This window comes from Thamnophis sirtalis, unplaced genomic scaffold (assembly GCF_051295495.1).
Source record: "Thamnophis sirtalis isolate CommonGarterSnake01/CBP01778 unplaced genomic scaffold, rThaSir2_p1.2 scaffold_3, whole genome shotgun sequence".
In the NCBI taxonomy this organism is placed as follows: Eukaryota; Metazoa; Chordata; class Lepidosauria; order Squamata; family Natricidae; genus Thamnophis; species Thamnophis sirtalis.
In genome coordinates, this window is record NW_028261383.1 from 132338839 (window position 1) to 132354580 (window position 15742).

Sequence of the window (15742 nt, forward strand, 5' to 3'; positions counted from 1 at the left end):
TTAAGTGAATCACTACAGTTGTTAACTTAGTAAAATGGTTGTTAAGTGCACCTGGCTTCCTTATAGACTTTGCTTGTCAGAAGGTCGCAAAAAGTGATCACATGGCTCTAGGTCACTGCGACTGTCATAAATACATACCAGTGGCCGAGCATCTGAATTCTGATGGCATGGTCATGGGGATGCTGCAATGATTGTAAATGTGAATAACGGTCATAAGTCACTTTTTCAGTGCCATTGTAACTTCAGTCATTAAATGAATGATTTAATGGAAAGTCAAGGACTACTTGTAGTACTGCCTTTTGTTTGATTTCCTTCACTTATTTAATCCACAGGATCTATCCTTTCCTGGGCAATAACATACCCTTTGATTTAAAGGCAGGTAAGGTAAGGTAAGGTAAGGTAAAGGTAAAGGTTCCTCTTGCACATATGTGCTAGTTGTTCCTGACTCTAGAGGGCAGTGCTCATCTTCGTTTCAAAACCAAAGAGCCAGTGCTGTCCGAAGATGTCTCCGTGGTCATGTGGCCGGCATGGCTAAACGCCAAAGGCGCACGGAGTACTGTTACCTTCCCACCAAAGGTGATTCCTATTTTTCTACTTGCATTTTTACATGCTTTTGAAGTGCTAGGCTAGGTAGGCAGAAACTGGGACAAGTAAGGGGAGTTCTCTCTGTTACACTGCACTAGGGATTCCAACTGCCGACCTCTCTGATCAACAAGTTCAGCGTCTTAGCCACTAAGCCACCACGTCCCACTAAAAGTAGATAGGTTGTACTAAATGAGGCAAAATATATTGGAAAGTGTATTCAACTATTTTTTCCTGCTACAAGGAACTTTCCTCCTTTTTTTCTTTCTTAAAAACACAGAGTAGGTTTCAAACACCAGAAATTCTTCATCTGGCCAAATTTCCGGGTGACCACGACCATTCAAGGAGAAGGGGGGAAAAAGGCAACATTTTCGGGCGTCCCGCACACTTACAGCTGAAAGTCACGGAGACCGCCCAAGCAGGTTACTAGGCAACCTGTTCACGCTCGGCCCTTTCTTACCCTCCCACTTTCGAATTAGCCCGTACGGAACGCGTTTCACTTGATTTTGAGCCGTCTGAAGGCCCGTCGCTGCGATGCATTCTGGTCCTCGGCAATATGGCTGCCTCCTTGGTGTGCTGCTGAGGAGAATTTGGCTCTCCGGAACAGTTTCCTTCAGCTTCTCAAACCCCGCTACTTGGGGAACTTCTCCGCGAAGAGGAACTACCCGCTGCCCGAGTCGGGGAACATAATGGGTCGAATTGGGCGGCCGTCGCTGCAGCCGCGCAAAAACCAGGCACCTCCGCGGGGGTAGGACGATTATTCCCCTCTGGCTGCACGCTGTCGGAAATGGGCCCAGGAGGGAGAGTCTGATCTCATCGCTTGGTCCGGAGTGATCCCCCGAGGGGTGATCTTGTCGGCGGCGAGCTGCTTTCCGAGGACAGATACAGCCAAGGCTGGAACAGAGAGAGGTGCCTACGGCCAAATCGTTCGTTCCTTACGGAATTCATCCTTACCCCGTTGGCTAGTTTTGCCTCAAAACGGGAGATCAAAGTGCAAGCCTCTCCTTTGTAGCTGTGCCGGGCAAAGAATCCAGCGCTCGGATTCTTCAAACGCCTGAATCCAGATCGACTCACAGTATATTCTGACATCCCATCAACAATTAAGAAAAGAAATCTTTTGTCTTAACGAGAGTATATGTTGAACTGCACTGCACTGCACTGCACAGCACAGTTGCTTGAGAAGCGATACATTTATCCGACTCTCCCAACTTGGACAACCCTGATTTCTCAACTTCTGCTTTTCCTGCGATTTCTCTAGAGTATGTAGAACAAGGCATCAGCTTTATTCTGAGCAAGAGAGCAAAGTGTGGTATCGCTGCAGCTTTTCTACTTTAGCTCTGATCCAAGTGCTCTGCTACAGAGCTACATAGAAAGCCATGTTTTCTATCTAAAATACTTTTAGACCGATCATATCAAAACTTCGTTTCAAGTGTGCATTGTCTGATAGTATTTTAAACTAAATCATTGTATTGTGGGCAGGAACTTTTTTCAATAAAAAGTTATCTGTGATCACCCTATATCTCTTGAATATTGAGATAATATCCTGTTTCTGAAGAGGGATATAAAAAGATCCATGTGCACATCTGTGATCATTGTTTCAACTAGACAACAATAGATCATTGACTACTAGATAGTTTCCCCTTGAATAGTGATTACATTACTCCCTGAGATTACCCATTCTGCACAGGAATTTCCCAGATGCTGCACTAGGAACATTGTCATACAATTTAACAGTAACATTCATACATCTATTTTGAAAAAAAAAGCATAAAACATAGAGTTAAACAACTAACATAGTGTCTTGTTATCCAGTTAAAACATTTCCTTGGAGTAGTGATTTTTCCCCTCTACTGGTTACACTGATCTCTACTCTTCTTGATGGAGTCTGATATGCTGCAGTCACCCCTCCTGGGCCTTGGGGAAGAAGATGAGTCGGACATGACGGACTGGAATTTGCCCTTGGCCTTTATGAAGAAGAGGCACTGTGAGAAAATTGAGGGCTCCAAATCACTGGCTCAGAGTTGGCGGATGAAAGACCGGGTAATGATCTCTAGCAGAAGCTTTTATTTGGAACAAAATAAATTTGGGGTATACACCTTGTCCTTAGTGAAGTCACACAGTTTTTCTAACCATGGGATTTCTTTAATCTTTAATCTTGAAAATTTGTTAAATTGCTACAGTGCATGCTAATAAACAAATCATGAATGCAGTTAATATAGATTTAAGTAGTGGTACTTTCTTTTAAATAATAAATATATTTAATAATTTGATAATTTACTGTTTGGAAAATTACCTGGATGGAGAATAATCGGTGAATGTATGTCAAGAAGTTTGCATTTCTGATAAACCTCATTGCTTTATTTTGTTAACTGTATATTGAACACCATATTGTGAAAATCTTTTGAAAATGTTTCACTTCTCATCCAAGAAGTTTCTTCAGCTCTGACAGAATGGTGAGAAATGGAAGGATTTATATTCTTTGCAGACAGCTATTACTTTGCACAGTAATATGTAGTGCTCCTCAGGTGACCTTGAGCACAAATAAACATTTAAATCCTTCAACAACCAGTCTAAATGGATGCAAATTACCAGCTGTCTGCAAGGAATATAAATCCTTTCATTCCCCACTATTCTGTCAGAGTTGAAGAAGCTTCTTGGATGAGAAGCAAAACATTCTCAAAAGAAAGTCCAGTTGCCTCCTGAAAAAGCACCTTTGGAACAACTATGACCTGGATGACTGAGAATCTCTACAGACTTTTACAGTTTGCATGTTAACTCTTATGGCATATTTATTTTATTTTTATTATTTATTTATTTAAGATAATTTATATGGCTGCTAAACTCTCAGTGATTCCAGGTGGCTTACAGAGATAAAAAATCTCATATAAAAGCAATAAAAAGCAATACCCCCACCCTCCTGGCAATAACAGTCAAATAAACCATTTGATGGGCTCCAACAACTTGATGGGTTCTTTTAGGTCCATTGTCAGGTCTTAAGGTCTTGTAAAAGAATGTCAAAGTGAGGGCCAATCTTATTTCTGTGGGGATGATGTTCCACAGGGAGGGAACTATTACAGAGAAGGCTCTTCTTGGTCCTACTAGAGGTGCCTCCTCAGAAGAGTGGACCCACAGATTTCCTTGCCTCCTCACTCTGGTTAGGTCAGACAGATGTGACTGGGAGAAGATGATTCTTAAATGCTTCTTTGGGAAGTTGAAATATCAGCTAACCAGTCAAAACATCCAACAGTAGTTTAAAATTAGATCAATAAGATAAGTTTATCAGTGATGTATCTTTGGGCTTTATGTTTCTGTTTGGAATGATGTGACAATTAACTGGCCGACTAGGATTACAGTCTCATAAAGATACACGCATACTTGGGTTTTTCCCCCTGGGTCCTATGTTTTCTGTTTAATCACAGAAAGCAAATGGTAATGCTGACAAGACAATATTTTGTCTCTTTTTTCAAATATAATCTAGTCCTTCGCTAGTGTCAGATAGTAGTTGATTACATTATTGTACAAATGCCTAGTATGCCCTCTTTTTTTGGTGTAGCAATACTATGCAAATGGGCAGTAATAGAGTGAATTAGAACTACTTTGAATATAGCAAAATCTGCCTTATATTGTGGCCCAAGTACAGCTTGCCATTGCTAATACAATAGCAAGGGACCTTACAGCAGTTTTGCAGTGAGTGCTCAGGACAGATCAGAGTAGCAGAGAATTTGGCTCTATAATCCAGAGGCATTGCCTAGCTATAACTATTGATTATTTAATTTTATATGCTATTTCTCAATTATTTGTTGTCATGCTGCTTACAAGGTGATATTTATTTTTAAATTTGTGTTTGCTAAACTTAATTTTAGCAAGATGTGAATGAATTTAAGTAGTTTCATTTTGTCCTTCCATGTTCTTCCTTCCTCTCTCCTCTCCCATCTCACAGTGAAGGGTAGGGGATAGGAAATGTATATTTATCTTCCTGTTAAAGAAAAGACACACATCTTCTTTTGTAGTCTGAGCTAGTATACTTTAATAAGTTTCAAATGAGCTTTTAGCTATCTGTATTCATGATTAGCTACAATTCCAATTGTAGATAACATAGCCAGCAGTGCTTAATCAAAACCAAAAGTGAATATTTCTCAATTCCTTCCTATTACAATAGAAAGATGGGGAGAATCCACATATTCAGGAAGAGACTTCGTTTATACATATGCATACACCTCTTAATAAATATCCAAATAGAGTCAGGTCATGACCTACATCCTCTGCGTATTTTATTTAAACATTCCATTCCAGCAAGTGGGATTTACTTTTGAGAAAATATCTTTGGGATCAGATGAGAGAAATGATATAACAGTGTCTTTGACTCCTTTTGTGCAGTCACCATTTCAACTATGTAGCAGCAATACTGCATGACACCCCACAAATCTCCTCATCTTCCTCTTCTTGAGTTGGATGGTATTCCTTCCAGCTATCCAGTAGTGCAGCTGTAGAAACAGCAACTAAACATTACCCCACCACGTTATCTTTTCCAGCTATGTTTGGTTTTTGAGGTAAGAAAGAGACACAACGGGTTAGGCAGGCATTATAGCACCTTAATCCCAAAAGGGAAGGGGAAATCAGGATGAGATGGGAATGTCTGTCAATGGGCAGCTGTTCATCCTGCAGTATCACTGATTTTCCTTTGGACTAGGAGCTGAACTGATTAATTTCTGAAGTTGATTGAGCACAAGAAACCACATGGCATGCAGAGATATATAAGGGCCTTTCATCATTATAGATGAGATACATGCTTAAAATTTTGCTAATACAGTCCTTGACTTACGACGATTCATTTAGTGTGTGTTCAAAGTTATAATACACTGAAAAAAATGACTTACCAGTTTTCACACTTATGACAGCTGCAGCATCCGCATGGTCATGTGATCAAAATACAATTGCTTGCAACTTGATATGCATTTGTAAGAGTTACACTGCCCAGGGTCATGTGATCACCATTTGTAACCTTCCCAGGTGATTTCTGACAAAGTCAAGGAGGGAAGCCAGTTTCAATTAAAACAGCTGATTCACTGAGCAACTGGGAAGAAAGGTTGTAAAATTGAGCAAAACTCACTTAACAATTATCTTGTTTAGCAGTGGAAATTTTAGGCTCAGTTGGGGTCATATATCGTGGACTATCTGTAAATTTTAGTAAAAAGAAAATTGGAGCTATTTGAATTTTTCAATGTCTTACTGGTTGTGAGAAAATGTATATTTAAAGTAGCTCAGTAATAAATCTGACTAATTGTAATATAATTACTAGCAGAATTCTGTAATGTCATAAAGGGTTTATTTTTCCCAGCATGATCCATGGCATTTGTAGGCTATCAAAATGAAATTCCTTTGATCTATTATTCATTCAAAGTTTTTTTTTATAGACAGGAATTGTGCTTTGAATGTAGAATTAAATCTCAGCTCTGCTAGCTCATTAAAACTAGAGTCCTGAATGTGTTGGATTTTAATTTACAAATGGCTATTGAAATAAGAATTGAGCCACATTTACTCTGATTTCTAAAGAATATGGGAAAGAAAAATCTGTTTGCAATCTTTTTATTTTAACAATTTTTTTCTTGTTCCTTCGTTATCCACTGAAGGTTACCCAGATAAATGAGGTGTTTTGATAAACAAAACCAGCTAGAAATTGAAATTTCTTAAGCAAATATAAGTAGTCCTCAACTTACAGTAGTTCATTTAATGACCATTCAAAGTTATAACGGCACTGAAAAACTGACTTATGACCATTTTTTACATTTACAACCATTGCAGCATCTTGATCACATGATCAAAATTCAGATACTTGGCAACTGGTTCATATTTATGACGGTTGCAGTGTCCTGGGGTGATGTGATCCCCTTTGGCAACCTTCTGACTAGCAAAGTCAATGGGGAAACCAGATTCACTTAACAACCATGTTACTAACTTAACAGCTGCAATGATTCAGTTAATAACTGTGGCAAGAAATGTCATAAAATAGGGCAAAACTCATTTAACAAATATTTCATTTAGTAACAGAGGTTTTGGACTCAGTTGTGGTCGTAACTCAAGAGCTACCTGTAATATACTTCCAATGGAAAGCAAAACTATGAAAATGATTATAAGTAATAAAACCTTTATTTAAATGACACACAGTTTTTCTGTATTAATGAATAGATTTATTGGCAATTTGAAAAAATTCAGGTAGAAAATTATCATTATTGCTTGGTATTACAATCAGTGCTTCTAATTTGGTTTTAGTGGTTGAGAAGGAAGGATGCTGTTTTTGCTATATTTTGTAGTAGGATTGCATATACTTAAGTTTGATTGAGTGGGGAAAGTTTGCTTTAAAGCAGTGCTAAGGAAAAAACCCAACTACTTTTCCACTTCACTGCATTCATACTTTAAGGAATTGAATGCACAGCCATCTTCTTTTCATTGGTCCTTCTCCTTTCTCCTTTATCCCGATTAATTCTGTGGAGAAGATCAGGCAGCGATAAGAACAGGAACTGCGATGTATATGAAAGAAACCTGTGAATAAATTGTCAGTGTATTTATTTCTTCTTATAAAGGAATTTAAATGTTTGAAAGCATACTTAGTTCAGACCCTAAGGGTAAGGTTGAGACAAGGGTAAATAACATGGAAAAGTAGTATAAGCTTTGATATAAGGTTATAGGTGCTAATCTGCAAGAAAGTGCCTGCAATGTACTTACAGTTATTAAGAAAAAAACATTTTCAAATACTTGCTTTAATTGTGAAAGCATCTTAAATAAAATAGGATTCAGTAAAGTATGGTAAACATTACTCAAATTATGGAACGCATCACTGAGGAAAGTTTGGATGGCCTCTGTTCTGTTTTGTTTTAAATGGCATTTGAAGATATGTGTCTGCACCTTTCTCAGTTGGGAGGTGAAAGGTTATGTTAACTGCTGAATGCAATATATTAATGCTTCTTCAGTTTGTTCCCCTCACAGAATGTGTCTTTACTCATTTTTTACTAGTTTACTCATATTTAATAGCAATAGCAATAGCAATAGCAGTTAGACTTATATACCGCTTCATAGGGCTTTCAACCCTCTCTAAGCGGTTTACAGAGTCAGCATATTGCCCCCAACAACTCTATTCATGCTTCTGAATGTCAGTTTTTTATGACATTTTGTAATCACTGTGCTATTATCCAGTTCACCACTCTTCTTAAAGAAAACTCTCTTCCACTGGATAAATAGTACACCTTGATGAGCATAATCTCTCATGCATTTTCTATTTGGGTTTTTGGTTTGTAGGTGTGTGGGGGCAAAATACTTTTATCTCTGCTGAAGCTTTGCTATCCTATATATCAGGCATCCTCTGTTACGTCATTTAGATACAGGTAGTCCTTGACTTACAATCACAATTGAGCCCAACATTTCTGTTGTTAAGTGAGACATTTAAGTGAGTTTTGCGCGATTTTATGACTTTTCTTGCCACAGTTGTTAAGTGAATCACTGCGGTTGATAAATTAGTAATCTGGTTGTTAAGTGAATCTGGCTTCCCCATTGACTTTGCTTGTCAGATGGTTGCAAAAGGGGGTCACATGACCACAGGACACAGCAAAGATCATAAATATGAACAAGTTTCCAAGCATCTGAATTTTGATTGCATGATCATGGGGATGCTGCAAAAATGGTAACTATGAAAAGTAGCCATAAGTCACATTTTTCAGTGTTGTTGTACCTTTGAACGGTCATTAAACAAATGGTTGTAAGTTGATGACTACCTGCATGTAATCTGGGGTTTTTTTTGCCAAGGGAAACTTTAATTGCATCTTTCCAATTATATTTTTCCTTAATGTTATAGTTTTGTATTATCCTGTATCTTGACTGTATCCCTGAACATCTAAAACATTGATACAATTCAGTCATACTCTGTAGGCTTACTGAAAGCCTTTCCCAGAGATAGTGATTATTGGACCCTTTAGTGGTCTTATTAAGATCTGGAAAAGAGGATAGCTGAAAATATTATCAGCTAGGAACACCTGTATATTCTTCCATTGGCAGAAAAATGGGTAGCCAGTTGCTTTGTCCATTGGAAGGCTTTTAATAAGAGGAAAAAGAAATTTTGCCCCTACCAAACAGCACTAAAGCAAAGGTATCCATTTGCAAAGATTTATGTAACAATATGCCCTTTTCTATTTCAATAAATCTATTGAAGAAGCCTTGTGAAAATCTTGCTTTTGGATCAGCTGTCAAGAGCTTGACATTAATCTCAGCAATTCTTCAATTTCCCTTACAAGGGAAGTTACCTTGCTGCCTGTTTGTGGCTGATTCCATGGCAGTCTGGGAGTAGAGTACAGCTGAGTGCTGAAAGGCTACCAGTATTTTATTTCAGTCTCAAAGATGCACAGATGAGTTAATGGGCTATTGCTGTTGCCCAAATGATGCTGCTATTTGAGCAAACTCAGCAATCAAGTGTAGTTGCCATGGGTGTGCTTCCTGCCATTTCTACTCCTCTAATCGTGTTACTTCACTCTGTGGGCTCATTACCTGACTACTATGACATATCCCCAAACAGATGCAAGATTTTCATCACTCAGCTATACTCTTCCTTAAGAGCAAGTTTTCCACAAATTCCACTCAGGCGTGATTTATCCTTGGAGTCTTGAGAGATGGGGCTGCCAAAATGGCAATTCCTATTAGGGACAGTAATGATTCGCTAATGGACACCTCTTGTCAATTTCATACAGAAACTAAAAGCTGCCTTTGATTATTCTGCCAGAAGAGATAATGTCCAAGTTGTTCAGCCTAGACATGAACTATAGGATATCCTATAGAAAGAAAAAAATGTAGCAAGATCAATAAAAAACGATGAGGGTGGTAGTGGGATAACTTTTTTAAAAAAATGCAAGGAAAAGGGTTGTCAGAATTCTGACTTGAATAGTACAAGAGGTGATAATGACAAACATCCCGGTAGTGCAGTGTATTATGCCAAGGTGGGGTTATGTGAACCACTTTTTGCTCTTTGATGGGTTGATGATAAATGCCCTCATTCATTGTCCTTCTAGCCATGGTCTGTCCATTGCAGGATGAACGCCTCTTCCACATGTTTTGAACTTCTTTTGCCAATTGAGCCCTCAATACTTGCTGATGTTGTTGATCCATCTTGTTTTAGGTCTCTTTTGTCATTTTCGTCAACAGTTTTTATCAAATGGGATCCATTCTATGAGTGCCATGGTCTACCTCTCATCAGTTCTTCTTTCTATTTGACCAGCCCATTTCCATTTTAACCCTTTTACTCTCTTGATATTGTGTACTTTCATTTGCTATGTAATCTATGTGCAGATCTTTGTATCTTGTCTTGTGATGACAAACATATATCTTTCCATGGCTCTTTGTGCCACTCGTAGCTTTTGTATTGATTCTGAGGTTAGTGTCCATGTTTCTCTGGCATATGTTAGAACAGGTAGCACACACTGATTTAAAACTTCTCAGCCATAGGCAGAGGCTGTTCTTGAAAATTAGGCTTTGCTTGCCGAATGCCTGCCAACCATATTTAACATGCCGTTCAATTTCCTTTATTGTATCACCTTCCATTAAGATCTGTTGGCCAAGGTATGTAGTGGTCTAGTACTGCTAGTTCTTCTCTAGGTATAATTCTCTTTCTTTGGTGAATTTATTAAACATAATATGGCTCTTCTTCAGGTTTATTTTTAAGCCAAAATGAGAAATGAATTAATGTGAAAAAGAAGCTTATTGTATGTTTGTTTATTACATAAGTCATATGATAAAGCAAATAGACTCAAATTTTGGAAAGTTTGTGTGAATCTACAGGTTAATTACTGAATATGTTAATAGCAATATATCATGGAAGTAAAATATTTGAGAACAAATAGAAATGTTAAGTGAATAGTTTAATACTGCTTAAGAACTAAGACAATGGTGTATGATATTCCTTGTTTCTTTAATGTATTTATGGATAAATGTATAAGGAAAGCCTGGGGTTATGTTAGAATTAATTTTGGTTGATTGGAGAAGTCAATCTCTACCTTTGTATGTAGATGATGTTGTGTTGGCAGACAATCTGGATTATTTGCAATGAATTGATTGTATGATGCATAGAGGAATATGGATCTGAAAAATAAGCTGTCAAAAGACAAGACAGCTGTGTTTGATGGAGAAAATAGAATGAATGTTTGCAAATTATATATAAATGGTAAAAACAGAGTAAGTAGATATATTGGTATATCTTGATAGAATGCTAATTAAGAATGGGAAAATTTTACATTTTAAGACAGTGATGGCTAACCTTTTTGTCGAGGCGTGCCAAAAGTGAGGGGAGCAGGGGTTTGCGTGCGCATGTGCCCACAACCATAATGCAATGCCCTCCCCCTTACACATGTGCACAACACCCCCCCCCCACGCACGTGAGCAGGCCTCACTGAAGCCTCCGACTTCCGGTTTGCACGTTGGGCTGTTTTTCGCCTTCAGGGGGCTTCTGTTCCCAAACTTCCGCTTTGCGCGTAGGGTGAAAAACGGCGGAAAATCATGGCTGAATATCAGCTGGCCAGTGCGCACATGTGCACTGGAGCTGACAGGGCAACACCTCATGTGCCCTCAGAAATGGCTCTGTGTGCCACCTGTGGCACGCGTATGCTATAGGTTCACCAACACGGTTTTAAGACATCCAAATGCTGTTAGAATGGTAGTGGATATTTGTGATCAGGTATAAAAAAGTGCTTCTGAAAAGAAAAGCAAATGGCTGTAACAGCTTGCTTATTCCTACTTCATTAGATGTGAGAATTGAATATGTCACAGAAAACTTAAATGTTAAATGCATTGGGGAGTATGTTAGTTTTGAAATGGGTGTGATAGATCAAAGATATAGGGTCAAGAATGAATGGGTGCTGAACTGAATTCAAAAGTGAGTGACTGCTGTGTAGGAAATACATTGAGATGTTTCCCCATATAGGGACAGTAAACAAGGATTATTGTTTATTATTATTCTTGGTTATTACTTAACAATGGCAAAACAAATACACAGTGGAAGAATGCATGCTTTGAGAAAAGGGAAAGTCTTAGGAAATGGATTTTTTGATGAGACCCTCAGACAGACAGACAAGTTTAAAGAACAAATTAGTGTATGGGTAAGATGGAAACAAGGAGAAGGAAACAAACTAACAGAGAGGCATAGCGTATGTGTAAACTAGATTCAGTTAGACTTTAATTCATGTTTTTTTGTCATTTTGTTTTCTTCTGTACTTTATATAATTTGGTTTACCCTGAAAGGGAATAGTGTGATTAATATACTATGTATGTATGTATGTATGTATGTATGTATGTATCTATCTATCTATCTATCTATCTATCTATCTATCTATCTATCTATCTATCTATCTATCTATCTATCTATATGTAAAGTACACATTATAGCTTTTGTATTTACTGGGTTTATATCCTGTCTTTTTATCAGTCTAATAATCAGGGAAACTTAAAATGATAAAAAAGTTAAGCTAAGATCATAACAATTACAATTAAAAGCCTGATTAAAATGATGATAAAATAAATGGATAATTAAAAGTTTTCAAAATATTTTTCTTCTTCTATTCAATTGTGCCTGACAAGTCCCTGCAGTTTCCTTGGCAAGGTTTCTTGGAAGTGGTTTGCATTTGCTGCCTTCCTGAAGGCTGAGACAAGGTGATTGACCCAACGTCACCCAGCTGGCTTTCTGACTAAGGCAGACTAGAAACTCTCCCAATTTCTAGCTTAATACTTTAGCCCTTACACCAAACTGGCTTTATATGTTTCCATCAACTGCTAAGCACTGGGAGATTCTAGGCAAAACATACTTCCATAGGAAGTACATTTTATAGTTGGGACCTGTACAAGACAAGCTTATTTTCTAGATGAGCCTTTGGGAGAGGGCTATCTTCAAAGTGGCCTTTCCTTTTGGGACTACTAAAATCTTTATGGGGGACAGCTTAAAATTTCAAAATGTTTGAAGAATGTTTAGGCATATGTGATCTTAAATATTATTTATTGACAGTGCAATGAGATATGGTTAAATAAAATAATGTATTAATATTCAGACGGCTGAACTGCAAAGGAGGGGTTTGCAAATGACAAACTGGTAGAATAGTATCACTGATTTAAAATGATAGCTTCATTCTTTTTTTCTGCCTTGCAATGTTTTTGCAGTTGTGATTACAGTTTCCCCTGCTTTCCCTTGGCTGGAATGTCAGGTTCCACAAATCTCTAGATATTTACAATGAGGGATGGCTATATATATATATGATTGAGGCGCTCTTAAAATAGTTTTAATATTTTCATGATATTTCAGAAATGTGTGAATATTAACTTGTGTAAGGGTAATAATAAAACATTATTAATGTAATTAATTTACTCTGCCAATGTGTCTCTTTTAGGATCATATTTGTTATTCAAGAATGATGTTTATTTCAGATATGTAATTACGGATAGTGAGTAAGATGCAGGCTTTCTTATAACCTTTTGAGTCAATGAAGTGCAAGTAGTCCTAGACTTAAGGACTGTAATTGGGACTGGAACTTTTGTCACTAAGCAGTGTAGTTGTTAAGTGAGTCATCGTGATTGCACCCAAGTTTATGATCTTTTTTGCTGTGGTTGTTAAGTAAATCACATAGTTGTTGAGCAAATCCCATGGTTGTTGAGTGAATCTGGTTTCCCCCATTGATTTTGCTTGTCAGAAGCTGGCCTGGGAGATCGCAAATGGTGACCATGTGACTCTGGGATGCTGTAACTGTCATAAACACATGCTGGTTGCCAAGGAGCCCAAATTGCAATCGTGACTATGAGGAAGCTGTGATTATTTTAAGTGCAAGGTCACTTTTTTCATCACTCTTGTAACTGTAAATGGTCGCTAAACAAATGTTGGTAAGTTGGGACTAGCTGTACAGCTCTCATGTCATATTATCCTTTTTAGAATAGAATAGCAGAGTTGGAAGGGACATTGGAGGTCTTCTAGTCCAACCCCCTGCTTAGGCAGAAAACCCTACACTACTTTAGAAATGGTTATCTAATCTCTTCTTAAAAACTTCCAGTGTTGGAGCATTTCCAACTTCCGGAGACAAGCTGTTCCACTGATTAATTGTTCTAAGTGTAAGAAAATGTCTCCTTAGTTCTAAGTTGCTTCTCTTCTTCATTAATTTCCACCCATTGCTTCTTGTTCTACCCTCAGGTGCTTTGGAGAATAGTTTGACTCCCTCTTCTTTGTGGCAACCTCTGAGATATTGGAACACTGCTATCATGTCACCCCTAGTCCTTCTTTTCATTAAACTAGACATACCCAATTCCTGCAACCGTTTTTCATCTGTTTTAGCCTCCAGTCCCCTAATCATCTTTGTTGCTCTTCTCTGCACTCTTTCTAGAGTTTTTGCAGAGTTAAGAATGAATAGCAGGAGGTAGAAACTCCAAAGTCCTGGATGAATTGCATGTTCTAATGCATTTTTCATATAGTCACTGGCAATTTCCCATCATCCTTCTTAAATTATTTTTATTGTTTATATTTCTGCAGTCCCCATGCATTACTGTGGACCCATAGAAGCATCATTTTCATATTTATTGCTTTAGTCTAAAGAAGTTTAGTCACTGTGGAGGAGTAAAATTCATTAGTTTTTATACTTGTGGGAAACATCTGAAATATTCATAACTCCTATGAATATTTTCAAAATAGTTCAGTTATAGTCTGAAGAATAGTCAGATTATGGAAAAAAGCAAATGGAAAATATATATTCAAGTAGGATTTGAATCTTGCTCCTAAATTAGTAGTACCAGTCCATAAAGAGTTTATTTACTAAATCTACTCATTTTGCCATTTACTAGGAAAATAACTATTAATTTTGCCACCTATTAGAAACTTGCTTTAGATCTATGCTTGAACATTATTCACCTTAAAATAAAGCTGAGCTGAATAGTATCAGAGAAATTAGAATTTTGTTGCACTAGGTAATCTAAGGTGGAAATTAAAGGAAAGATAAATTCATTTCATACTCTGTTGAATGTAAAAGTTAAAAACAAAGCAAGTACAACTAATAAGCTACAGTAGGAATCTAGCACATATTGTAATCATAGTCATGGTGAGAACTGACCTTTCAGGATACATGCATTATAGACTGCCTGCAGGGACACATGATTTATTAATATTTCCCATACTTTTGTTCAAACCTGTGCTATTTTTAAAGTTCATCAGCGCAGAAATATTTTAACTTGCTTCTCTTAAATGAGACCTAAATTTCATATGCATTTTTTTTTACTAGAAAACTTCAGGAAATGACATGTGGAAAAAAAGACACTATCTACACTAACACCTTAATTTGGGGGACTTTTATTTGGGAAAATACTGTGTGATATGTTGGAATAGCAGCCAACATTCTAAATTGGTTTATAAAAATTTAAAATCAGGATAATGCATAGGGTCACTTAATGGACTCCCTCTTTTGAGTAAAAAAGCACAAGCCCACAGACAAAGTGGAGACTCATTTTACTGCTGTAGGATCAGCTTGTTTGCTTTGTTTAAGGCTTAAACTTGCAAGGCAAACTTGAGATGTATAAGCACACCAAGTTAAAATAGCAGTGATTGTACAAGATCTATCTGTACAATGCCAAGATCCCAAGAGTTCGGTAGTAATGAAGATTTTTGTAAAACTCTCTACATTTATACTCTGGTATGTAAAATTAATTGGGGAGTTTGGCTGGATCAAAACTGGGCTTTAGCTTCTGCAGGATTTTTCTTATTCTTTTTGTTCTTTTTTTACAATTAAAAAAATGGATTCTACATTTTGTAACAGTCATTAAAAAGTCATAGCCTGACTTTGTGTATGGTGCTGCAAAGTCATGTTGGTAGAGATTGGTTTAGTAGAATTAAACCTTCAAGCTTCTTATGTTAGCTTAACACTTGACAGGCAGTAAAGCTATGTTCGGAGCATTACTATAACAATTTAGTCTAAATTAAAGTACAGCATTGGGCTTTATGAAATCCTAGGTCCAAAAGAAAATTTTGTTCAAAGCACACAATGATATTTTAATTTATATTTCATTACCTTTTAATTAATAAAAAAGAACAAAACACCAGGCTGAGATATACATTGTTAAAGAGAAGGAAAAACATAACACATTAAAAGTGCTTTAACAAAAAAGTGAA

At 37.2% G+C, this 15742-nt stretch overlaps 1 protein-coding gene across 2 annotated transcripts in view; it reads left to right on the forward strand.

The window, feature by feature from the left end:
- The first annotated feature begins 1105 nt into the window (after nt 1-1105).
- Nucleotides 1106-15742, forward strand: part of RPTOR (regulatory associated protein of MTOR complex 1) — a 427126-nt gene continuing 412489 nt past the window's right edge. For both annotated transcript variants that reach the window (XM_087710142.1, XM_087710143.1), the window contains exon 1: nt 1106-2622. In XM_087710142.1, the coding sequence (XP_087566268.1) occupies nt 2461-2622 (162 nt within the window). In that variant the 5' untranslated portion in view covers nt 1106-2460. The remainder of the gene's footprint in view (nt 2623-15742) is intronic.